The sequence below is a fragment of the Mastigoproctus giganteus genome, chromosome 8 (assembly GCF_048544385.1).
Source record: "Mastigoproctus giganteus isolate SK-2022 chromosome 8, ASM4854438v1, whole genome shotgun sequence".
Classification (NCBI taxonomy): domain Eukaryota; kingdom Metazoa; phylum Arthropoda; class Arachnida; order Uropygi; family Thelyphonidae; genus Mastigoproctus; species Mastigoproctus giganteus.
In genome coordinates, this window is record NC_143582.1 from 91,628,578 (window position 1) to 91,641,357 (window position 12,780).

At 36.5% G+C, this 12,780-nt stretch overlaps 1 protein-coding gene across 3 annotated transcripts in view; it reads right to left on the reverse strand.

Moving 5' to 3' along the window:
• The window catches only part of LOC150081717 (MAGUK scaffold protein DLG5-like), a 450,728-nt gene that overhangs the window by 166,496 nt on the left and 271,452 nt on the right, over positions 1-12,780 (reverse strand). For all 3 annotated transcript variants that reach the window (XM_090378823.1, XM_090378822.1, XM_090378824.1), the window contains exons 15-16: positions 10,527-12,468; positions 2,053-2,215 (exon numbers count right to left, since the gene is read on the reverse strand). In XM_090378823.1, coding sequence (XP_090234949.1) covers positions 2,053-2,215; positions 10,527-12,468 — 2,105 coding nt within the window. The remainder of the gene's footprint in view (positions 1-2,052; positions 2,216-10,526; positions 12,469-12,780) is intronic.

The following is a 12,780-nucleotide window of genomic DNA, read 5'->3' on the forward strand; positions in this document are numbered from 1 at the left end:
AATCATGGAGAAATAAAATAAGAGCAACAACAACAACAATAATAATAATAATAATAATCTCTTGTCACAGTCCAGCAATAGTCAGCTAGTTCCAATTGCCTTGGCATCACTTCTCCATCGCTGAGATGTACTGATGGAATCTCTGGCTATGCGCATCACTTAATGTGTCACATCTGTCCAGGAAAAAATTCAAGTGGGAGTGAAGAAAGTGTATTTCTGATGAGAAGTTGGAGCCTAATTTAGGTTATAATGACAGAGGGTTTCTCACAAGCTGTTTATATTTATCTGCTTTGTTGTTTCCCAGAAAGTTTTTTGCCACAAGTCTGAAAGCATCCCAGGCTGCTTTCTCAACACCATGGAGGATCTGGTCAAAGTATTCATCCTTGAGAAGGTCTTGTAACTGTGGACCAATGAATACGTCTTCCTTTATCTTGGCCTCACTAAGTCTTGGAAATATTTCCTTGAGACATTTGAAAGCTGGTCCATCTTGATCCATGGCCTTAACAAACTGTCTTTGCTTGACTCAACTAGTGGGCTGTAATGGACATTTTTTATCCCTGGATCGAGTAACTGCCTTGAAGGCCAGTCTTTTCTTATATAATGAGAAGACCACGCTCTACTGTCCTATTCGCAAAGAAAAGAGCAAAATTTTGTTTCCCTGCTGCATTCCTAACAAGATGGCAATAACTTTTAAATCACCACAAATCTGCCATTAGTGCTCCATGTAATTGATGGATTCAATAAGAAGCTTCATGTTATTGTATGATTCTTTCATATGAACTGCAATGGCCTATTGGAATTGATGGTAGTATATTGCCATTATGTAGTAGCACAGCTTTTAAACTCAATTTAGAAGAATTTATGAAGAGTCTCTAGTCTTGAGGGTTGCAATCCATATTAAGTAAGTCCATTAAACCATCGATATTAGTGCAGGTAAGAAGGTTATTTTTCATTTGAAAAAACTGGGTTAAATCCTTTTGGTGGTACTGGTATACAGCCACTTTAACATTATCTTGAAGGAGGAACCACTGCTGCAGTCTTGAGCCTAAAAGTCTGCCTTATTTTTTGGTAAATTGCGATCTTTGATAAGGTCATTTAATTCGTTTTGTGTAATTTTGTGTGAAAATTCCCCAATTTCAAAATTTTGGGGATTTTGTGTGAAATTGGGGAAGAGAGGAAATTGGAAATAAAATCAGGATCTGTCGATGTGGAGGGTTCAGGTGTTTTATCTCGGCCATCACCCTACTTTTCATCAGATTCTAAAACATATTCAGCTGGCAGCTCCCAAACAGAAAGTCCTCTGCTCACAAACAGAAGTCCTATACCAGTCAAATAGCAGATGGTATATTAGGTTAGTTTAAGGTCCACACTTTCTTGAAAATGCACTGCTGAAGAGATGGTACCATACAAAAATAACAGTCTGTTATATGCTCTGAAAGCTCTCTCTCCATATCATAGGCATAGCAAAAGGCATTGAATGGCCTTTGTAATTTAATCGGCTGTGAAAATTAGAAGCACAAGTATTGCAGCAAATATGAGGCACCCAGCCTTTGCCTTGGCCCCCAACTTTGTAGCCAAAATAACAGTTGTATGCTTTTTTTTAATTATTATTGGAGTAATGGCATGCTTCTGTGACACAAATGTCAATTCACCACAAACATAACAAAAATTATCCACACTATTTACACACTTACGTGGCATGCTAAATTTTAAGTTTTTGCTCAGCTGAAAACAAGTGTAGCACAGACATGCCTAGCTCAGACTGACTGACATGTCAAGACAGGAAATAGTGTGACACAGCACCAATGGCTGCAGAATTGCCAAAAAATCTCTTCAAGGCCAAATTTTCCAAAAAATCAAGCCAAAAAACAGTGAAAGTGACAAGTATAATATCATCAAAACTAGAGTTAATAATCCATTTCAACTGTCATATTCATATTTGGCACATTAATATTAATTGAAATTGAATAATAATTTATAGAAACATTTTAGCTGTTGACCTAAAAAAAAAAAAAATTCGTGGTATGTAGTAGGCAATTATCTATTACTAACCTCTAGCAAATGGTCTCCAATCTGCAGTCCTGCTTGTGCGGCTAAACTATTTTCACTAACCGAAGATACAAAAATACCACCTCCAGCTCCACAGCTGATCTGTATACCAAGAGGCTCAGAACTTTTTTCAATGCAAATACTCCTTAAATCTCCTGGCTTTGGTCTTAAGTAGACAAAAATAAAAACCGGAAGAATTAAAAATCTTAGTAATTTACATAATAAATTCTTTAATTTTGGACTTGATGAAAATCAAGTGTCATATATATTAATGATACACTAATCTATTTATTCAGTCTGTTTTCAAAAGACAAAAGTAACAAACTTTAGTGAGGAATGATAATTACAAATATTATAATAATAGCAGAAATGTAACCAAAAGCCACATTTTAGTATTAGCATTATGAAACTCTTTCATAACAGTATGAATTGCCTCAATCCTTAGGTATGGATAAAATTCCCAATTAAGACTGCCGCCAAACAATTTCTTCTTGCACAAGACATTATTTCTCTAAATAGTGCTTCTGAGATTTCCAACTATAAAGAAACATTCTATAAAACAACCCTACAAACCAAACAGTCCAACAACTTATATTTACTACAAAAATACTTGAAGTTACATTTCAGAATTCTAAAATCAAATAAATTCTGAAGAGAAAAACTGGTTTGATTACTCACACAGCAGCAAGACTGTGTTTTAGACTTTTGTGATATACTGGATGACTTTTCTACACACATCAGGATGTCACAATACAACAATACTCTTGATCTGATTATTAGCAGTGATCACTGAATACTGATGTGCTATTTACACAAAGATGTAACTACTGTCAAATGGTAAGGGGAAGAGATTTTGCTTTCATAAAGATCATTACAATAGTCTAACAGTTTTTAAATTCTATACTAATTTAATTTTAAATAAAATTAAATTAAATTAGTAAATTATAAGGATTAAATTTATTTATACAGGGTGTTAGAAAATTCTTACCACAATGAAACTAGTAATATAGTGGAATAAAAACAAACTTCATGATTCCATAATTTTATTTAAATATTAATGTACATAAAACAACACACAGGATGTTGAAAGGTGTTTTCCATTATTTTGTAACCATAACACAACACATTTAATTTTGTTGTTACACACTGTTAACATTTCTGGTGTAATTGAAGTACCATAATTTGAACTGAGGTTTTCAACTCTTCAGTTGTTTTTGGCCTATTCTTATAAACATGACTTTTGTTGATCACAAAATAAAAAAAAATCCGAGCAGTGTCAATTCAGCTAACCAAGGTGACCGATTCCCTGCAGAAATTATGCTCTCTCCAAACACATCTGTAAGTAACTCCATAGAGAGGCGGAATGTTTTTCAGTGCGCACCATAGCACCACCTTGCTGAAATCCGTTATTTCTTTCTCATTAAGCCATGCAATGAACGGGAACAATATTTTAGAGCAGTATTGTTCAAAAATTTTTATTTTTATTTCTATTGCATCAGGGATGAAAATGGGATCTACAATGCATGTTCTTGATGTCACAACCCTAATGATGAAATAAGACAATTTTATGGCAAATCATGAAGAGAATGGGGATTTCTGCTGTAACAGTAATGGCCAAAGGTTTTGCTGCACTGGCTGGGAAGGAAATTTCACTTTACTAACCCTCTCAGAACTTTTTAAGCCTCTATCACCTCTAAGGTGTCTGGTTACCAAGCTCTGTAGCTCACATACTGAGTCTTTCCTTGTATGTTTGCCCTTTTGCTGATGTGAGTCACCATGTGAGTTGCCTGTCTTTACACCCTTTCAAGAAGCTTAATGTCTTTTTTCAGATGAGATCTCCATATCTGAACACAGTATTCCAAATATGATCTTACAATTGCCTTATATAAGGAGACTATGACTCCCATATCTCTACAGGATGTTTGATAAATCATCGATAGGACACCATGGGCTTTCCTGGCTGCCTGTGTACACTGCTCAGAAAACTTCACATCCACCTGCATTATAACTGCCAGATCTCTTTCTTTCTCCACTGTTTTTAATTCAACCCCACAAAGTGTATAATTTATTTTGGAGTTGTTGTACCCCAAACGACCATTTTGTGAGCTCACATAGCATGAAAGATGAAACAAAGCCTTGTCACTGTAAAGTGTTTCATCCACTACATCAATTCCCTTACTCTGAATGAATCTGGAAACTATTCATAATAATAATAATTAAAAAAAACCCTTTATTTGGTGATCTGGCACCTTTGCTGCATCTTATCAGAGAATTCCAACAGCTTCTCCTACCACTTCTTGCTGCATCTGCAACTGAACTGTTTTACTAAATTGCAAAAGGTATCATGATGCAGAATGCTAGTATCTGGGAATCTCACCCAAAATTTTTGCCTCACTAAATATGTTTCCAAATACTGTTGTTTTCTCAGAAAACATACTCAATTAAAATGGTTCATTCCTTAATTGTTAACATACCGATACTTTATAAAGATATAAAAAAACACCATTCAATAATTCATCAATAATGTTCTGTAGTCTGGCAACGAACGTTCGCTAATCATCATTCTTCTCTTTCTTGGTGATTTCCTTCTACTTCTCTTCTCTTCTCTTCTCTTCTCTCTCTCTCTCTCTCTCTCTCTCTCTCTCACACACACACACACACACACACACACACACAGGGTAACTCAGAAATTTTTTTTTTGGCTGGTGCAGCATATGCCTCAGGCTTCCTTGCACCATATGGCTGCTAATAATAATAATAATAATAATAATAATAATACTGCACAATCAGGTCTCAACAAGTTATGATAATCAGGTGATTCCTAGGGTGCCTAAATTGCTGAGACATGAACAGATAGTAGCACTGTGGAGAAACTTTTCTAACACCCTGTATTATTAAATTAAATTATATCATTAAATTAATATCATAAAATATTATATTTACTCATTAAATAAATATAGTTATTTAGAAAAATTATTTTGTTTATGGAAATCTCTATTACTAAACATTTTATTATGCCTATCACTAGTTCAGTGTGGCATCAATAAATTTCATTAATGACAACATTATTATTATATTAATATTACATTTATACAGTAATACCCCATATGATTAATTTAATAAAATCTTTTTATATATTTCATTCTTTTAAATAGCATGCAAAGAAAGGCTTAAAGGTGCCAAAAATGCAATTGCAGTATATTAAGTGGGGAGGTTTTCAACTTACATATAAACTGTTGCTTTATAAACACTACAAAAACACTAAAAAAAAAAAAAAAAAAGAAGTCACCTACCAAAATATTGACAAAAAGTTGAAAAATAGCTTTGGTGGGGGGGGGGGCTTGATTGAGCTGAGGGAATCAGTGTGAATTACTGATTTTAAAGAGGAGTCAGGAGAGAGATTTTTTAAAGCTATTTTAATTGTGAATAATTCAGCTGAAAGGATACTGTATTCAGTAGGAAGGGCTGCTAATACAATTGTATTCAGAAACACTGCAGCTGCTCCAACTTTTGAATTGGATTTAGAGCCATCTGTGTATATTGGTAAAAAACCAATTTATCTTTGAGTGTGAACTTCATGAAATTGTCTGATATTTGATGCTTGCAAAATATTCTTTCCCCACTAACAGAGGTCAGTGTCACAGGTCGATATAGGAGGTGGAAACCATGGTGGTTGAGTACAAGTGGCTACCTGTTGTACGGAATGGATGGAAAATTCCAAACCTGCAGTAGTTCAAGAAGGCGATGACCAGCTGGTTTTACTATGCTAGGTTTCTGTACAGATTTTCTAATGGTGGATTGAAAAGGTATGGCTGAATGGGATGCAAGGTACAACCTTGTATCTTGACCGAATACTTCAGCAATAGCAATTTCCTATGTAAAGATAATGGCAGCTCATGAGCATCAATGTAAAGGCTATGTGCTGGTGAGGTTCTGAATGTGCCAAGTGCAATCCTCAGTGCACTGTGTTGAACTGGATCAAGCCAGCGTAATACGCAGTCATAAATGGGAGCTCCATAATCAAGACGGGATCTGATTAATGCCCTGTATAATCGAAGAAGGGAGGTACGATCTGCATCCCACGTTTAAGCAGATAAAACTCTGAGTATTTTTATCTTTTTTAGGCAGGCAGTATGTACTTTTTTAATGTGCTCTTAAGAAATTTAGCTTGTTGTCCATAATTAATCCTAGAAATCTGATGTTACTAGTGACTAAATAAAATACTGTATTTTATTTAGTGATATCTGAAGCTGTCATTCAATAGATCTCATATTTTGGGAAAGACAGGAGATGGAAAGGTCATCTGCATAAAGGTAAGTCTCTACGGTATTTGAAAGTTAGTGATAGAATTTATTCTAAGAGCGAAAAGAGTGGCACTCAGTACTGATCCCTGTGGGACACCTTCTTCCTGAATGAAAGTTGCAGAAAGGGCATGTTGGTATTGAACTTGAAACGATCTAGTGTGTAGAAAATTCTCTACAAATATAGGAATGTTGCCCCGCAGACCAAGAGAGTAAAGATCTCTTAGTATGCCATGCCGCCAGGTAGTGTCAAAAGTCTTCTCTATATCTATGGAAACCATTACTAGATGTTCATACTTAATAAAGGCATTGCGAATGGCAAATTCAGCCTTAACCATAAGGTCCAACATGACCTGTTTTGACGAAAGCCATACTGGCTATTGCTCATTAACCGTTCTGACTCAATGATCCGGACAATTCTACAGTGGAAATTTTTTCTAGGATTTTGTTGAGGCAGCTTGAGAGGGATATTGGTCTATAGCTATGGGGATTAGTTGGATTTTTACCAGATTTTAGGAATGCCAAAACAGTAGAATGATGCCAAGAAGCTGGATAGACATTTTCTAGAAAAATACGGTTGTAAAAGACCAGAAGGAGACGGAAAGCTTTATCATCGAGATGTTGTAGAATCTCATAATAGATTCCATCTGGTCCAGCAGCACCACTGTGGGATGTTCCAATGGCTTGCAAGAGTTCTGAATATTGTAGAGGTTTCTTATATGATAGGAGGGCAGTTTGGAAGTTAATAGTGCTGTTCTGCAGTGTTTTTAATTCTCTGGAAAGATGGAGTATAAGCTGCTGCTGTGATTTCAGCAAATGTGTTGCCCAAAGCATTTGCGATATCTAAAGGACTAGATAGATCTCGCCCATTACAGGACAGGATTGGAGGAAGTACGATAGAAAACTTACCAGAAAGCTGTCTAATTTTTTTCCATATTATTTTGGTGTCAGTGTTTTTGTTAATGCTTGATGCAAAACGGATCCAGGATTCTTCCTTGGCTTACCTTTGTATGAAACGTGCTTTTGCCTTTGACTTCTTATATTTATTAGATTGGCTGTTGTTGGATTTTGCTGAAACAAATTCCAGGCTTTATTTTTTGCTTTTTTGGCTTTTGTGCATTCCTCATTCCACCAATAATTATAATGCTTATGATCCGGGGGATTTGATAGTGGTGTGTCTTTAGCCACATTTAGGAGATGTGACATGATGTATTCTGTCACATCATCGATAGGCTGGAGATGGATTTTGCCCAATTTGCTCAGGCAAATTTCCATTTTCTGCAGGGTTGAGCTGGAAGAGTCTGTACTGTTAACAGGTTGCATACGATTGGGAAGTGATCACTACCCACTGAATCATTTAAAACGTACCACTCTACGGTTGGGACAAGTAATGGAGAACAAATGGAGAGATCTATTGCTGAGGTATGTCCATTTGGGAGCTGAACACGAGTGTGCCAGTATTGAGTATGGTGAGGTTTAGTGCCTCTATTATTAAGCTCTCAATGAGTTAACCTCGTCTATCTAATTTAGGATCGCCCCATAAGGGATGGTGCCCACTGAAGTCCCCCTAACATACATAGAGGTGGAGGTATCTGTATAAGGAGGTCTTCAAGATCTTTTGAACAGTAAGTATGGTTTGGCTGTAGGTAGATTGATACTAGTGTTATTGCAATATGGAGAGTTATACACATAGCAGCTTCTATTTCAGTTTGAAGTGGAATATGTTTAGCTGGGATCTTTGAATTTATCAGGATTGCTACACCACCATGGACAGCATTTGTTGTATTACGATCCCTTCAATAAAGGCAATAGTTCTTTATCAAAGGAGAAATTTGCAATGTTAAGTAAATTTCCTGAAGACAAAGGACAACTGGAGAAAAACGATTAATTAGATCTTGGATATCATCTGTATTGCAACAAAAGCCTCTGCAGTTCCATTGTAAAATACAAGGCATTATTTGTGTTTAATTGATGGAGCTGATTCTGACTGCTTTTTGAAGGTGACTGGTTTTATGGTGTTCCAATTTTTGTTTGTCTCTTTTTTTGGAAAACTGGCCGACCAATGTCCATTTCTTCATATTTGGCATGGATTTCTAAAATAGGATCTTCCTGTACAGATCTGCCATCTGTATCCATGGTTGTGTCCTGAATATTTTTCATAGCATTTGAATTTGTAATACAAGATGTGGTAGCAATCACTGGTGGAGAAGATAACACTGGTATTGTCAGAGGTGTATTATTGGCTTGGTCTGTGGTCTTGGATTGTTGCTTGTGTACAGTTGGTTGAATCTCAGAGAGGACATTTCTAGCCCAATCAGAAATTGATTTATTAGTAGGAATTGTGACATTAGTTTGAAAGGAGACTGCTTGATATTTTTTTACAGAATTTGCATAGGTAATATTCTGGTTTATAGTTGGTACAACTAGTTTTCTTGCTTCTTGGTAACTGACTTTGTTTTCAACCTTGTATTGTATTTCTCGGTTTTCCACTTTTCACACATCTTGGAATATGCAGGATGGTCGCCTTTGCAATTTGAGCATGTCATTTTTGTAGCTGTACAGTCATTTTGTATATGGTCTGAGGACCCACAGTTGGGGCAGACAGGAATTCCTCTATATACAGTTTAGAATGCCCATACTTTTGGCATTTATAGCATCTTAAAGGGTTGGGAATGTATGGGCGAATGCAACAAAATAAATAACCTGCTTTTACAGAGGAGAGTACGTTTGGCATATTGAAGGTAAGAATAATATTTCTGGTAGGTGTCAGTTGATTATCTTTTTTAATCATTATTCTTTTTGCTTCAATTACGTTCTCTCCCTGCAGTTCTTGGGTTATTTCTTCCTCTGTGACATTTAATAAATCCCAACTCGATATAACATCCTTAGATGAATTTAGGGTTGCATGAGGAGATATTTTTACAGGAATTCCAGCAAAACTTGTCAGTTGTAGAAGCTTTTCGGAATGTCTTTGATTCATGGTTTCTATAAGTAAGTCTCCTGATTGCAGTCTCTTCACCGTCTTGGGAGATCCTGCAATACCCTCCAGATGTTTCTGTATAACAAAGGGAGACAATTTACTCATAGGCTGGTTACTGAGAGAGTGGAAGATTATAAGAAAGATAGGCAGAGTTGCTCCACCTGATCAGTCTTCAATCTCTTTGGGTTGTCGTTATTCATGTCAATATGGTCTGTATTTGCCATGTTTGCTCCTTTTCGCCCTTGGCAAGAGGACTTTTCTGCCAAGGTTTCCGGCCCCACCACGGGGAAGCAGGAGCAGTGCCGCAAGGAGGCCAAGCGGTTAGAAAGGTTAGTTGTTAGTAAAGAATGTAATATATATATAACAAAAAAGAAAGGTGAATTTCCTTTCTCTGTCCTTACTTGATACTTTACAAGTGTAGAACTTATTTATGATAAATGAACTGCTGATAGAAAATGATATAACTTAAAAAGAACTTTTATCTCTGAGAAAGATCACTGTTTGATTTGCACTAGATACGCTTGACCTCGAATTCACTTGACATCCGGGGCCCCAGTTACTTTAATTTGATACCATGACATCACACAATACTTCTGTCAAACTAGGCTGTTAACAGGTCCCAAATTTCCATACCCTAAAAAGTGTGTTTGGCAATAAAAAGGGCAATAAAATTGGGAAACACTGTTCGAGACAGGTTTATGTGTGAAAAGAAAATTGAGAGTTTTCAAGCCAACACCTCTATTTAAGATCAGCTAACTATAGCCACAATATTTGTAATCTGCAAAAGAATCAAAAAATTATGCTTTTTCCAAAGAGGCTCTTGACAGTGTGAACGGAAATGATGCCTATATACCTCTAAATAGTGACTGTTATAAGACTGATAAATCCTGCTGAATGTTTTTTGTTTATGCCTTTTGTACAATAAACTATACTGAAAAATATAAAAGTTTAAACAAAATCTTTTTGCCTGTTGTAATAGTAATGCCTGTTCTAACAGGTATTAGTAGTGTTCAGCTCATTAGTGAAATTTCCACTAATAAAGAACTGATACAATACAAGACAATACAATAAGACAAAACAATTAGATTACAAACCCGAAATTCTAAAAATATGGCAACAGTTTAAACAAAGCAAAAAATAAATTTCCACAACATTTTTGTTTCACACTATTAATTAATCATTAAAACATTTCTTACTTTCTGCCTCTGAAATCTGATGATACAGTGTGGGATCCATCTGGATTCTGCCATTCCACTGTAAATGCTGGCAATGGACTACTTCTTTCTGACACTGATGATGCTTTCTCTATGGAACTACTTGACACCTTACCTGCTGAAGACTTAGATGTCACACTGGGATTAGATGGTATCCTAATTCTTTGATTACGCTTTGGGAAAGTTGATAATCCATCATAAGACGATGCACTATATGATTCTTCACCACGATAGCCATGTACATGGGAGTGTGTTGGTACTACTCGTTTTGATGACTGTGATGCAGTAGGAATTGGGTGGAAGTGTGGGAGTTCCATACTCTGGGTTGGAGAAGGACCAGAATAGCTGTACTGAGATGGACAAGGTGATGGGGATGGTGTAAAACTATAGCGTCCACTATCTTTGATTGTATACCTGCCACTGTCAACCCGAGAATGGTAAGACCTTGAATCAGTGCCTAAAACAGATTCTGCTGTGGAACCACTCAGCAAAGAATCTCCACTTCGAGAAGTATATACAGATAATCCTGGAGGTGATGAGTACCTAGAAGATGATGGAAGTGGTGGAATAGCAATCCCAGCAGGGCACAGAGCAGAAGTATTGTGGGTGTGATGTGCATGTGAATGAGCTATTCCCCGCTGACCACTGCCTAAAGTATAAAATGGCATATTATTTCTTAAAAAGTTCTGTGAAGTTATTACTGCAGGCGTAAGACTTGTAGGAACTGATGTGGGATACATGTGGCCTGAGCTTCGTGAACTTAATGGCCTTTCTGGTGAGGTAAAAGTTAACTGCATAGTTTCTGAATGACTGTAGGGAGGTCTATCCAGAGCTGATGTGGCAAGAGACTTACTATATTGTCCAGACACAGTAGACTCTAAAGAACTGAGGCATTCACTGTCAGAAAGAATATAATGTGCAGAACGAGGCCTCTGCCTATTTCTGTTTTTATAAAATTCTATCACATCCTTATTACGGTGAGCTGAAACAACAGAATAGTCCAAACAGGCGGTGGGACTAGTGCTACCACTATAAGATGGAGGGGGTGCTACATCTCCAAGTTGTTCTGTGCTCCGACTGGATAGATTTGACTTATGAGGGCTACCAACTTCTGGAGATGTATAGGAGGATCCAGAACTAGAAGTCTGAGTTGTACTAGCAGATGGGGACATCACAGGAATATTGGTCACAGTAGAACAGTCAGATGACTGAGAACCATGCTGACACTCAACATAAAGTGCTACTCTTTCTCTGTCAATGCTTACTGCATGCCGATTTTCTTTATCACTGCAGTGTTCCAGCAAGCAGTTCACTCGGGTTTCAGAAGGTTGTTTAGTAACACAAAGCTGTTCTTTTGAATCATATAAATTTATCTGTTTTGTAAATGTTGCCAGTGGTTTCCTTTCTTTTTTCTTATAAGGCTGTAAGGTTGTAACAGTTCCAACCTCTGTGTAATGTAGTAATGGACCTCGATATTTTGGCCAAGTCCCTCCATTTCTTTCCCGTTCTTTCCTGTAACCATCTTTGTTTGATTTAGTTAAAGGCATCTTGCTATAATGATCTAGCACAGAATCTAATTCTGCTAATGGATCTTCGTCATTATGTTGTGGTGATGAAGGAGAATGAGAAATATGGGAAGACTTTTTTTCTTTGGCTTGACGACGTTCACCAAACAGCTTGTGGTATGCTCTATCCAGCAAAGTCGGTTGTGATGAAGGGCACCTAGTCCTATCATCTGGTGTTACTTTACGTCTTCTTGCAGATGGTGGCGAAATGACACCTGAATGATCCACTGATAATGGATACTTCTGAACCTCATCAGTTTGAACACTACTGGAAGTCATTACTTTTTCATTCTCTTGATGATTCTCAATTGAAGATGAATGTGCATTTTTAGAAGGGGATGTTGGTGTGCAGCTGTTATCTGAAAATATAAAAATATTAATAAATTGGTATGACATCATTCACATTTTATATTTTTTATGTAAGGTATACAATTTTTTGAATATGAGCCAGAAAAATATTAACAAATATGAACAAGTATGAAGCTGGATGAACTCTTCAGTTGCTAATATCAACACTTTAAGACTTTTTTGACAACTTACAAAACATCAATAACACTTGCAACCTTTTAGCTCACCTGGTGTAATAAGTGATATACAGTCTACTCATACTTTTCTTCTTTCCCTGCTTTTTTATTATCTAAGTAAAATCTTAATATATTAAGAACTTACTG